The following is a 13,729-nucleotide window of genomic DNA, read 5'->3' as shown; positions in this document are numbered from 1 at the left end:
TGATTTGAATTGAAATTGGGCTCATGTTGCTTTCCTCTCTGTGTAGGAACCTGCTCTTGCCCAAGAGAATGCCAATGGAGAGGCCCTGGGCTAAGTTCCTGGTGAAGATCTACAAGGCAGAAGGTTTACCCAGTATGAGTGCTGGCTTCCTGGGTAGCTTCTCTAAGATGATGGGGGACAAGAAGGTCTTCATTGACCCTTACGTGCAGGTCACATTCGCAGGCCAACAGGTACAGGTGCAGGTTCTTTTAGATTTTGAATAACAAGGTTTTGATCGCCTCCCGGGTGGCGCAGTGGTCTAGGGCACTGCATCGCAGTGCTAACTGCGCCACCAGAGTCTCTGGGTTCGCGCCCAGGCTCTGTCGCAGCCGGCCGCGACCGGGAGGTCCGTGGGGCGACGCACAATTGGCATAGCGTCGTCCGGGGTAGGGAGGGTTTGGCCGGTAGGGATATCCTTGTCTCATCGCGCTCCAGCGACTCCTGTGGCGGGCCGGGCGCAGTGCGCGCCAACCAAGGGGGCCAGGTACACGGTGTTTCCTCCGACACATTGGTGCGGCTGGCTTCCGGGTTGGAGGCGCGCTGTGTTAAGAAGCAGTACGGCTGGTTGGGTTGTGCTTCGGAGGACGCATGGCTTTCGACCTTCGTCTCTCCCGAGCCCGTACGGGAGTTGTAGCGATGAGACAAGGTAGTAATTACTAGCGATTGGATACCACGAAAATTGGGGAGAAAATGGGATAAAATTAAAAAAATAATAATAAAAAAAAAAAAAAAGGTTTTGATCAATTCCATTTAAATTCAGTCAATTCAGGAAGTAAACTGAAATTCCAATTCCATTTTCGTCATGAGGAAAATTGACTTCCTGATTTGACTGAATTTAAATGGAATTGACCCAAATCTGTTGGATATATGCTAGAAATAAGGTATATCAAATCAATTTCGGTTGCATTCATATAACAAATAGTCTATTAAATGGTTTTGTTGGTTTTGTGTATTCAGTCATTAGTGTAGTATACAATTTTTTTTTAACCTTTATTTAACCAGGGAGTCATGGCCTATTTTGCAGATGGGCCCTGCATTTAAGTACTGTAGTATTCACTGTAGTGTTTTTGCTGTACTGTAGTGTTTTTGCTGACTTTACTGTAGTATAAATAAATAAAAGAAAACTGCAATATATACTATAGTAATTAATGTAGTGTTTTTGTAGTATACTGTAGTATTTACAGTTAACAGTTAACAGTAAACTATAGTATAAATAATAAATAAAATAAATAAATAAAAGAACTGTAGTATATACTATAGTGTAATGTAGTGTTTTTGTAGTATACTGTAGTATTTACAGTTAACTATAGTATAAATAATAAAATAAATAAATAAAAGAACTGTACTATTGTGTAATGTAGTGTTTTTGCAGACTGTAGCATAATCTAGTATTTACTGTAGTGTTTTATTATATGTGACATAGAAGTGGAGGCTTTCTCCTTCAGGAAACCTACTGGAGAAATACTAAAATAGCACATTTTCTATAACCTGTAAGTAGGTTTTGGACATTACTGTAGTATATACTGCAGTGATTGTTTTGTGTGGATATTCTACAATATACTGCAACATTCTATAGTTTTTTTTTTGTATTTTTTATTTAACCTTTATTTTGACAGGGTGTCATTTTTTTATTACATTTTTTTATTTAACTAGGCAAGTCAGTTAAGAACAAATTCTTATTTACAATGACGGCCTAGGAACAGTGGGTTAACTGCCTTGTTCAGGGGCAGAACGACAGATTTTTACCTTGTCAGCTCGGGGATTCGATCTAACAGCCTTTCGGTTACTGGCCCAACGCTCTAACCACTAGGCTACAACTGTCTCTTGTGATAAAACGGCATCCAAGGGTTTACAATTAAAAGCAGCTGCACTATGATAAATAGTATCACCATAATCAAGACCAGGTAGAAAGATTGACTGCACAATCTGCTTCCTGCTGACTAGAGAGAGACAACATCTGTTCCTGTTTAAAAAAAAAAAAAAAAAAAAAAAAAAAAATTAAATCTTAGTTTCTAAAACAAGCTCAGTCGTATGTTTTTTAAACAATAAATCATTGTCATTCTACATACCAAGGCATTTGTATGCAGGGACTCGTTCGATTAAAGAACCATCCGATGAGTAAAGATGTAATCCAGCTGAGACAATCTTACATGAACTTGAAAACAACGTATTTGTTTTGCACGTATTAAGTACGAGTTTTAAATCAGTAAGGACTTCCTACAACTGAAAAATCAGACTGTAGTCTTGCCACAGCCAGGTCAGCAGTTGGGTAAATTGCGTACATAATAGTATCATCTGCATATAGATTAAATTACATTTTGATTGACCAATAGCATTTATATCAAAAATGAAAAGAAGAAGTTCTAGTTTCAACCCCACGAAACACCTTTACGTACTTCAAGAAATTCGGACTTAAAGGAAAATTCCACCCAAAACGATCTTTTGGTATTTGTTTCATTAGTCCATTGTTGACATAGTCCCCAAGAATGTTTTGCTTGTCAGCAATCACGTTTTCTAAAGAAATAGAAAGATATTGTTTTTGGGTGGAGTTTTCCTTTAACCCCATCAATCACGATGGCGTGAGATCTGTCACTAAGATAATCATGAAACCATGAACAGGCGTCAGAGCTCAGGCCTATCGAGGACAACTTATTTAATAAAATGTTCAATAGTATCAAAAGATTTTGACAGGTCCACAAACAAAGCAGCACATTTCATTTTAGTGTCTAAATCATTGACAAGATCATTAACAACTAAAGTGATTGCTGTAATAGTGCTATGCCTAGGCCTAAACCCTGATTGGTTTACATTCAAAATACATTTCTCAGATAGAAAAGAGAAAAGTTGTACATATACCAAGGATTCAAGAATCTTAGCTAGACAACGAAGCCTTAAATGGGGCTATAATTAGGGCCCCGAGTGGCGCAGCAGTCTAAGGCACTGCATCTCAGTGCTAGAGGCGTCACTATAGACCCTGGTTCTATTCCAGGCTGTATCACAACCGTATCACTCCCATGATTGGGAGTCCCATAGGGCTGCGCACAATTGGCCCAGCGTCGTCCGGATTAGGGTTTGGCCGGGGTAGGCTTTCATTGTAAATAAGAATTTGTTCTTAACTGGAATGCCTAATTAAACATAATGGAGTCTCAGCACGAGCTGATTTCCATACTTTTGGAATATTTCTTGACAACAATGTTAATTTAAAAATGTGGGTTATCGAGCCAACATTGATGGGCGTTGCACACTTAAGCAGACCAGGATCCAATGTGTCAATAGTAAGTACTACACATGAACGAGGGACACTACAGTGTGTAGTATAGTATTCTACAGTATACTACATACTTCTCTAGTAAGTACAGCAGTATTATATACTAAACTGTAATATTTTTTAATATGGGATGTCTCTTCCTTATTTGAGTTCCTCTCAACTCTACCCGCCTGGTGTCATACACGCCATCTATGTCCTCCCTGTGATATGCTTGTGTTTCTATGACTCAACTCCCAACAACACTCACTCTTACAATACATCCACTATTTGTTTACTGGGTTGTGGTCCCTTTATTTGTACAGTACACTCTGCCTTTGCTGGTAAGGTAATGGCAAACACACCCCTGTTTCCAAACAAATGGAGTGTGTCACTGTGGCTGCCTTGTCACCTCATTCACATCATGGCACAACCCTATATTTCCTTTACTGCATTCCTTCTCTTGATGTACTGTAAGACTAGGGATAGGATTACAATAGCACTAAACCGCTCTCCGGATTTTGGGAGTTTTTTTAAAATCAAATAATTAACCTTTATCTAAAATGAAACTAGCCTGATTTTTATAATTTAATTGTAAGACCTACAGTATGTGAATGTATCAATGGACTGCTTCAATTGAGAAATACTGCTTTTTATTAAAGGGTGAGACGTCAGTGGAGTCCAACACCAACACTCCTGAGTGGAATGAGCAGATCTCTTTCATCGAGCAGTTTCCTCCCCTTGCCCGGCGAATCAAAGTGCAGATCCTGGATGATGCCAACATTGGCGATGTGGCAGTGGGGACACACTTTCTTGACATGCAGCAAATCTCCAACCCCAACAGAAATGGTAGCGTCTGCAGCAGAAGACCTAAACTCTCTTTTTAGCAGACTACTATCGCCATAGCTTCTTACCACAAGTTGGATCCTGACCACAACTAGGATATTGATGGGACTTTGGGCTTAGATGGATCCTAGTTGCGTGAGGTGACAGTGCCTGCCGTCCGAAATCAATACAGACCTAAAGTGTGAACGGTTTCATCCCCCCAAAAATCCCTTCAACAAAGGCATATCCATAATCTCTAGGAACAATACTTCCCACCAGGCAGTTTTAAATTGACAGGCTTGAAAATCAGTTCAGTTCGCTACCCAAACCAGATCAAACCAGACACATCTGGTTTCAATTGGCAAAGTCACGTCATGTGATTTTACATTTACATTTTAGTCATGTGATGTGATCTGCTACTGCGGTTAGTGGACGCACTGGGAATTAGACATGAGATCTGATTACATCAGTGATTACATCAGCTTTTCTTCTATGTACTGTCATTCTTGTACTACGAAAGATTAAGGCATGGCTCGTTGTACAAGCCCTACACCTATGGGAACTGTACATGTTTAGAGCGCCACCATGAGTTAAAAGATGTCACTTTTTTCCCTCTTAAAAAAAATCGACAATCCTTTTAGAATAGTAATTTACCCTTTGCTAAGCCGCGCCCCAGAATTTGTGGCAACCAATCAACTGTTGTTGAGTCCGACACCTTGGACAAGCTTACATTTTAAACGCATGGAAGCCATTGAGGGCATTGCAAAAATTAATTTTCATCCAAAAACGAATTGTTTAAATGGCTAAATAATTAAACAGTGCACCAGGGGTACATGCTACTGGGATTCCTGAAATATCCCTGGAATATTTTTTAGAATCCGAAATTATACTTTTGTTACATTGTTTGCTAGCTCAGCTGGTTAGCTAGCTCTCAGTCTTATTGACCACCCAATGCTGCTAACACTAGCTAGCTAGCCAGTTAATATAACTTATAAAAAATAAAGTATATTAGCTAAGTTATTCATGTTATGAATACAACTTTTATCTGCTGTTGACATTAGGATACAATTTGAGAGTCCCAGTTAGCTCCAAAAGTGGTTAGTAACTTTGGCTGCATGCTGACAGTGCATTCAGAGCCATCCAGTGGCTAGCCACACTACAACCTTCAATTAAAATCCTTCATTTAAAATCCACCCGTACATCAATCTAAGTAACATTTAAAAAATCCCAATCAAAATCCGTCAATTTAAGCTAGAGATGTCAGGGTTTTTCCATTGGCAATCCACCGCATCCGCCTATGTCGTCCTTGCGCCTGCGGTGGAAGGTGGCTGAGCTAGAGCAGTGATTGTCAGACCATGAGACATCCCGAAAATCGGTCTTCTCACAAAAACGACCTTAACATCCGAACGGTTTGGCTCTACGACCCCCACAAGTGTCACAAGACTCATCTGAAGGTAACACATAGAAAGGAATGAAAGTCTGGAGGTAAATATGTGTCCAAAAAAGCAAAAATATTACCTGAACTTTCTTAGATCTCCTAGATATAGGGCAGACACTTCAAAACCTTATTTCGTATTATTATTTTTTTTCTTTTGGGGATATGGGCTTCCCGGGATAATGTTGACCGAGGTTGCAACAGTAACCAAGGTGGCCAGGCCTTAGAGAATGGTACATATTGTATAAATTGCAATTCGTAACATATCGTACAAATTGTAATTCATAACATGTCAGATGAAATGGTTGATGGACATCCGCAAAATGAATACATTGTATTTAAGTCAGACATTCCAACCTGTCTCTTTATGCCTTAGATTTACTTTTACTATGTTACATTTACCCCTGAGTCCAGGTTGGTAATTAAGTCAGACATTTCAACCTGTCTCATTATGAAAATATATACAGTACCAGTCAAAAGTTTAGACACACCTACTCATTCCAGGATTTTTCTTTATTTAAAAAAAACTATTTTCTACATTGTAGAATAATAGTGAAGACATCAAAACTATGAAATAACACATATGGAATCATGTAGTAACAAAAAAATTGTTAAACAAATCAAAATATATATTAGATTTGAGATTCTTCAAAGTAGCCACCCTTTGCCTTAATGACAGCTTTGCACACTCTTGGCATTCTCTCAACCAGCTTCACGAGGAATGCTTTTCCAACAGTCTTGAAGGAGTTCCCACATATGCTGAGCACTTGTTTAGGCTGCTTTTCATTCACTCTACAGTCCAACTCATCCCAAATCATCTCAATTGGGTTGAGGTCGGATGATGTGAAGGCCAGGTCATCTGATGCAGCACTCTATTACTCTCCTTCTTGGTCAAATAGCCCTTACGCAGCGTGGAGGTGGGTTGGGTCATTGTCCTGTTGAAAAAAAAAATAATGTAAGTCCGAATAAGCGCAAACCAGATGGGATGGCGTATCGCTGCAGAATGCTGTGGTAGCCATGCTGGTTAAGTGTGCCTTGAATTGTAAATAAATCACCCAGTGTCCTCAGCAAAGCACCCCTAAATCTTCACACCTCCTCCTCCATGCCTCACGGTGGGAACTACACATGCGGAGATCATCTGTTCATCTACTCTGCGTCTCACAAAGACACCGCGGTTGGAACCAAAATCCTCAAATTTAGAATCATCAGACCAAAGGACAGATTTCCACCGGTCTAATGTCCATTGCTCGTGTTTCTTGGCCCAAGCAAGTCTCTTCTTCTTATTGGTGTCCTTTATTAGTTGTTTCTTTGCAGCAATTCGACCATGAAGGCCTGCTTCATGCAGTCTCTGAACAGTTGATGTTGAGATGTGTCTGTTACTTGAACTCTGTGAAGCATTTATTTTGACTGCAGTCTGAGGTGCAGTTAACTCTAATGAACTTATCCTCTGCAGCAGAGGTAACTCTGGGACTTCCCAGAGCCAGTTTCTTCATAGCGTTTTACGTTTTTTTAAACTGCACAAAGTTCTTGAAATTTTCCGTATTGACTGACCTTTATGTGTTAAAGTAATGATGGACTGTCGTTTCTCTTTGCATATTTGAGCTGTTCTTGCCATAATATGGACTTGGTCTTTTACCAAATAGGACTATCATCTGTATACCACCCCTACCTGGTCACAACACAACTGATTGGCTCTAACGCATTAAGGAAAGGAATTCCACAAATTAACAAGGCACACCTGTTAATCGAAATGCATTCCGGCTTCCTCATGAAGCTGGTTGAGAAAATGCCAAGAGTGTGCAAAGCTGTCATCAAAACAAAGGGTGGCTACTTTGACGAATCTCAAATATATCATATATTTTGATTTGTTTAACACTTTTTTGGTTACTACATTTGGTTTACTATGTTACCTAACCCTGAGTCCAGGTTGAAATTCCAGCAAAATTTGGAAAGGACAGTTACTTCTGACTAAGAGCTACCAACGTAAGTACATTTAGACTGAAAGACAAGTTAATTTTGTCAAACTTGTGAGGCTCTCCATGCTCATTAGTTGCTCATTCAACCTATTTGCTGCTACTTTACTCAATCCCATTTCGAACGTCTCCATTCCTAACTGTTTTACATTCCCTGAGACCAACCAAAAATATTTCCTTGGCTAAATATTCCCAGATTTTCATAAAACAGCCACACGTGGTCTCTCGTTTCTGTATCACCAAATTTTGCGCAAGGCAAAATAGTAGTACTTGGTGCTCATCAATTAGCTTGTTTGGTGTAGCAGGAACAGGGGTGTGATGCTCCTGGAGCGCACTGCACCCTCACAATGGTGCTCATTTAGTAAAGTTAGATCAAAGCTGAATCAATGTCTTGGAAGATCACATAATGATTATAAGTGTTCTACATAACAGAATCAGATATAATAGCATAGCCTTACTGTTACATCAAAAACACCACCTCGTTTCTAATTATATTTTAGGATGGTTAGCCGTATAGTCCAAAAATTATTTGCATGCGTCCAAAACTCAGCAGTGTGCGCCACTAGGCAGAATGTGCTTTAATTTAAACAAAATACATAAAGGCTATATAGTTTGTTAACGCCATCTGCTCTAATTGGCTTACAAAACAGTAATTCCAAGAAGATCTAAATGCATATTCCCATAAAAATGATTGAGATCAAATGATTGGCATGCAGATGTAGCTTGGATGTTTCACAGTAAAACGTGAAGAATTATCATTTTGAAATTAGGTATGCCTTATTTGGGGTTTGAGGATGTCTTATTATTTTAAATAATTTTTTTTACTATGTTTGGGCATAGGCAGACGTTGCAATATATGTATGCGTTTTATGCATCTTCCAACAGGGGGAGTGCTGCTTCTAAAAATTATTCATGTTGGATACACTGGCCCACGAATGTCCCACAATATCATCCTGTTGTCCCCCATTTGGGTATTTTAAATGTGGTCACCCTAAATTAGTGAGATATTTTATTTAAAACCTAGACTTTCAACAACAAAAAATTCCCCAACATGGTGACAAAAATGTAAAAAAAATAAATAATAAATAGCTTTTCTTTGCCTGCTGTTGCTCTGGCTCTGTAATAGTCAAGTTGTGGGTGACAGAATCCCATGGTTCTTACCTTTCTAACAGTACTAAGCATGTTTTGATACGATTTATATAATCTAAATGTATCTAATGAGTCAGAGTTGAACATGTTGCCTGGTGGTAAGTATTGTTCTTGGAGATTATGAATATGCCTTTGTTGACAGGAAACATTTTTTGGGGGAAACGGTATACTTTAGGTCTGTATTGATTTCAGACGCCAGGCACTGGAGCTTCGCACAACTATGATACATCTAAGCTCAATGTCCTGTCAAGATCCATTTTGCGGTCCAAAGCTACTATCGACAGAATGATAAAGGTTTTTCTTGGGGGAAGGGATTTACTATAAAAATATAGGAATTGTCTCAAGTAACACTTACCTTATAATAACTTCTTTATAATGCACATTTATATTGTAATCTGCATAATGCTATGCATGCACAACACGGGTGTTTATAACTGCGGATAAAGATGTATAATCAGGGGTGGAAATGGAGAAAAAAAATACTCTGGGAACCAATTCTTACGAATCAAAATTATTTCACTAATTGAATTCAATGTAGAATTCCCATTTCTTTTTGCATGTCAAAATGATTTCCCAGGGTTCTCCCTGGGATTTCACTCCCAGAACCCGCCCCCCCCCATTTCCACCCATGTATAATACAATATGTACTGTCATAATGCCTTATAAAAATTATAATCAAGGGATATATTCACATTCCACCCTCTTCCTCAACAAATATGTATCACAATGTTAATTAGGCAAAATTTTGCCTGTTCATAATGCAGTATGATAAAATTACATAACGGAATTATTATGCTGTGTATTATATTGCATTATGCATAGCTCATAACATTAATGCACTTATAATGCATGATGGAGATGGTATTTGTAGGAGGTGTTACCGTCTTTGGTCCTGTCTATTACAAATTTGATGTAAACATCCATCTGTCAATTATACTGTATCTCTCAGTAATGACATTATCATTCCCCTCTCTCTGGTGTGGTCTCCCTGGGTTCATCCTTTCCATCCTCTCCAGGGTTCAACCCCACCTTTGGCCCGTCCTGGATCAACCTGTACGGCTCCCCTCAGAACTCTGCCCTGGGCGACATCCACCAGGTTCTGAACGAAGGTCTGAGCGAGGGCATCTTCTACCGGGGCCGCATGCTGCTGTCTCTCAGTGTGGAGGTCTACTCCTCCCCCAACACTGCTGCAGGGGAGAACAGCAAGGCCACAGCCGGTGTCAGGAGCGCCCTTGGCAAGCTCTCCCTCAAGAAGAAGAGCCGGAAGTCCAAGGAAAAGAAGCAAGAAGGTAGCAAACAGTTATTGTACAAGTTACAATGGTTGTTGTATTTTGGATTGCAGTTTAGTATGTTGTTAGTTGGTCTGTGTGATGTTGTTTTATGGTATAGTGCGGTGCCATCAGTTAAAGGCTAAGTATGGGAAGGGATGGGTTGTTCTGCAAGCTTTGGTGATTTGTTGTTGTTGGTGTGATGTGTAGCAGCACCAGGCCCGGGGGGGCCTGCAGAGGAGTCTGAGGAGGCAGGTACAGAGGTACCCGGGGCTGTGACTGTGGAGATGGAGGAGATTCATCCCTTGCCTGAGGTCAGCACCGCCTACATCCCCCAGAAACCTAACACGATAATAAACCCACTCTGGCATACCATTTGCTGCATTATTAGTGCCTGATTATTTAAGTTTGAGTACTTAAGACCCCTCTTCTTGTGTTCTTGTTACAGGAGACTACCTGGTGTATTTGACAACTTGTCTTATTTTGTCTTACAGAATTTCTTTGGAGAAAAGGAAGGATTTTTGCTGTTCGCATCCCTCTTTGAAGTGACCATGATTGATCCCATCATTGGAAGCAAGCCAGTGACCTTTGAGTTGTCCATTGGTAATACTGTGACATTTTGCCCACTTATTCAAGATAAGAAACTAGACATTGCTGGGATTAGTGCCAAGTTAATTAGCAATCATCTAACTATAACCTATGTAATGAAATACATTACTGAAATCTGCCACGGGGGGTGCAGTTACATCCACCTTGAAGTGTTGCAATACAGGTTCACTTTTCAGTGCCCATAATTGTTTTTCTATCAAACATGGATTTTGTCAAGGTCTTTTCACTGAGATATATTCTGTGTGTTGTGTATTTTTGGATGTGAACAGGGAACTACGGTAAGGCAGCAGAGGTGGTAGTGAATCCAAAGAAGAGTCAGAGCAGAGAGGATCTAAGCAGTGAGAGACAGTCTCTGTTGGAATCATCAGAAGATGAACTGGAGAGGGAGGATATTCCAAGCCCTGGGTCACAGGACAGTTCTATCACTGCTCCGAGAAGACCACAGTTTACTGAGTATGACAGGTAACTCAAAGTCTTATTCATCTGATAAAATATCAACAGACAAACTAACAATGGATGCACCCCAGCCATCTTCCAGATAGATACCAGGGCAGTGTAAATCTTATTTTTTTTATTTTTTTATTTTTTACATTTACAGATCATTTAGCTGTGTCCCGATGGTATATGAGAAGCCTTGTATGTTTCTGTGGACCCATTTCGAGGACCACTGCTTCCGTTACCACAATGTCAACTGGCTGCAAAAGATGGCTGATAGGCTGGTAAGTGATCTCAGATCTAAATACTGTAACCTGTGCTTAACTTGTGACCTGATCTCCATCGGTTCCCTGGAAGCCGCAAAGATACTGATGTTGAGGGCTGTTCCCTCTTCATTAGGAATATGGCATTGATGAGGTGGAGAAACTTCTAAAGAGACCAAGGAGCAATGCAAAGGAGCGCTTAGGGGAGGTGCTTTTGGAGTTTGTCACGAGTTGCAAGTGAGTTGCCACAATACCATCTCAGCATTTGGAAACAACAAGTGGACAACCTGTACCATTTTAGTCAATTGCTTACAGTAGGTTACCATGATGCTTTTAAATGTTTACCAATCATCCCCAGCTGACAATTGGCTCATTCATCCCCCCCTCCTCTCCCCTGTAACTATTCCCCAGGTCGTTGCTTTATATGAGAATGTGTTCTCAGTCAGCTTATCTGGTAAAATAAAGGTAAAATAAATAAAACTATTTAATAATAAAAATGACCATGTCTCTCCCTGCCCTGAAGGCAGTACAACTCCAACTCAGATAGGAAGACACCGGCGAAGCGCAACAACCTGGACAAATTCCGCAAGGAGTTTATCAAGAAGAACATTGTGAGTGAGGCAAAAACATGAGCCACTAATCTCATCCGTTATTATCTCAATCCACATTACAAACACAATTCTCACGGATTATATTGATACTATGTTTCTATCCTGTGATATGGTATCTATGAAGAGACATACACAGGTACAGACACATGCATACGCACTCTACACACACGTACATTGTAATATTGTTGTATGGCGTTATTATGCATTTTGTATTGTAGATATGTAGTGGTGTGATAATGTTATACAGTGGGGCAAAAAAGTATTTAGTCAGCCACCAATTGTGCAAGTTCTCCCACTTAAAAAGATGAGAGAGGCCTGTAATTTTCATCATAGGTACACTTCAACTATGACAGACAAAATGAGAAGAAAAATCCAGAAAATCACATTGTAGGATTTTTAATGAATTTATTTGCAAATTATGGTGGAAAATAAGTATTTGGTCACCTACAAACAAGCAAGATTTCTGGCTCTCACAGACCTGTAAACAGACTTTCTTTAAGAGGCTCCTCTGTCCTCCACTCGTTACCTGTATTAATGGCACCTGTTTGAACTTGTTATCAGTATAAAAGACACCTGTCCACAACCTCAAACAGTCACACTCCAAACTCCACTATGGCCAAGACCAAAGAGCTGTCAAAGGACACCAGAAACAAAATTGTAGACCTGCACCAGGCTGGGAAGACTGAATCTGCAATAGGTAAGCAGCTTGGTTTGAATAAATCAACTGTGGGAGCAATTATTAGGAAATGGAAGATATACAAGACCACTGATAATCTCCCTCGATCTGGGGCTCCACGCAAGATCTCACCCCGTGGGGTTAAAATGATCACAAGAACGGTGAGCAAAAATCCCAGAACCACACGGGGGGACCTAGTGAATGACCTGCAGAGACCTGGGACCAAAGTAACAAAGCCTACCATCAGTAACACACTACGCCGCCAGGGACTCAAATCCTGCAGTGCCAGACGTGTCCCCCTGCTTAAGCCAGTACATGTCCAGGCCCGTCTGAAGTTTGCTAGAGAGCATTTGGATGATCCAGAAGAAGATTGGGAGAATGTCATATGGTCAGATGAAACCAAAATAGAACTTTTTGGTAAAAACTCAACTCGTCGTGTTTGGAGGACAAAGAATGCTGAGTTGCATCCAAAGAACACCATACCTACTGTGAAGCATGGGGGTGGAAACATCATGCTTTGGGGCTGTTTTTCTGCAAAGGGACCAGGACGACTGATCCGTGTAAAGGACAGAATGAATGGGGCCATGTATCGTGAGATTCTGAGTGAAAACCTCCTTCCATCAGCAAGGGCATTGAAGATGAAACGTGGCTGGGTCTTTCAGCATGACAATGATCCCAAACACACCGCCCGGGCAACGAAGGAGTGGCTTCGTAAGAAGCATTTCAAGGTCCTGGAGTGGCCTAGCCAGTCTCCAGATCTCAACCCCATAGAAAATCTTTGGAGGGAGTTGAAAGTCCGTGTTGCCCAGCAACAGCCCCAAAACATCACTGCTCTAGAGGAGATCTGCATGGAGGAATGGGCCAAAATACCAGCAACAGTGTGTGAAAACCTTGTGAAGACTTACAGAAAGCGTTTGACCTCTGTCATTGCCAACAAAGGGTATATAACAAAGTATTGAGATAAACTTTTGTTATTGACCAAATACTTATTTTCCATCATAATTTGCAAATAAATTCATAAAAAATCCTACAATGTGATTTTCTGGATTTCTTTTTCTAATTTTGTCTGTCATAGTTGAAGTGTACCTATGATGAAAATTACAGGCCTCTCTCATCTTTTTAAGTGGGAAAACTTGCACAATTGGTTGCTGACTAAATACTTTTTTGCCCCACTGTATGTTGTACTGTTTTAGCTTTTTTTA

At 40.2% G+C, this 13,729-nt stretch overlaps 1 protein-coding gene across 1 annotated transcript in view; it reads left to right on the top strand.

Annotated features, from left to right (window-relative positions):
• fer1l4 (fer-1 like family member 4) overlaps positions 1 to 13,729 on the top strand; it is a 110,302-nt gene that overhangs the window by 21,210 nt on the left and 75,363 nt on the right. The window contains exons 13-21 of the mRNA XM_071334690.1: positions 47 to 230; positions 3,946 to 4,132; positions 9,682 to 9,954; positions 10,144 to 10,247; positions 10,428 to 10,536; positions 10,812 to 11,004; positions 11,141 to 11,261; positions 11,377 to 11,477; positions 11,764 to 11,851. Coding sequence (XP_071190791.1) covers positions 47 to 230; positions 3,946 to 4,132; positions 9,682 to 9,954; positions 10,144 to 10,247; positions 10,428 to 10,536; positions 10,812 to 11,004; positions 11,141 to 11,261; positions 11,377 to 11,477; positions 11,764 to 11,851 — 1,360 coding nt within the window. The remainder of the gene's footprint in view (positions 1 to 46; positions 231 to 3,945; positions 4,133 to 9,681; positions 9,955 to 10,143; positions 10,248 to 10,427; positions 10,537 to 10,811; positions 11,005 to 11,140; positions 11,262 to 11,376; positions 11,478 to 11,763; positions 11,852 to 13,729) is intronic.

Source organism: Salvelinus alpinus, chromosome 12, assembly GCF_045679555.1.
Source record: "Salvelinus alpinus chromosome 12, SLU_Salpinus.1, whole genome shotgun sequence".
Classification (NCBI taxonomy): domain Eukaryota; kingdom Metazoa; phylum Chordata; class Actinopteri; order Salmoniformes; family Salmonidae; genus Salvelinus; species Salvelinus alpinus.
Note: the sequence above shows the minus strand (reverse complement) of the source record. Positions and strands in the feature narration are given on the sequence as shown.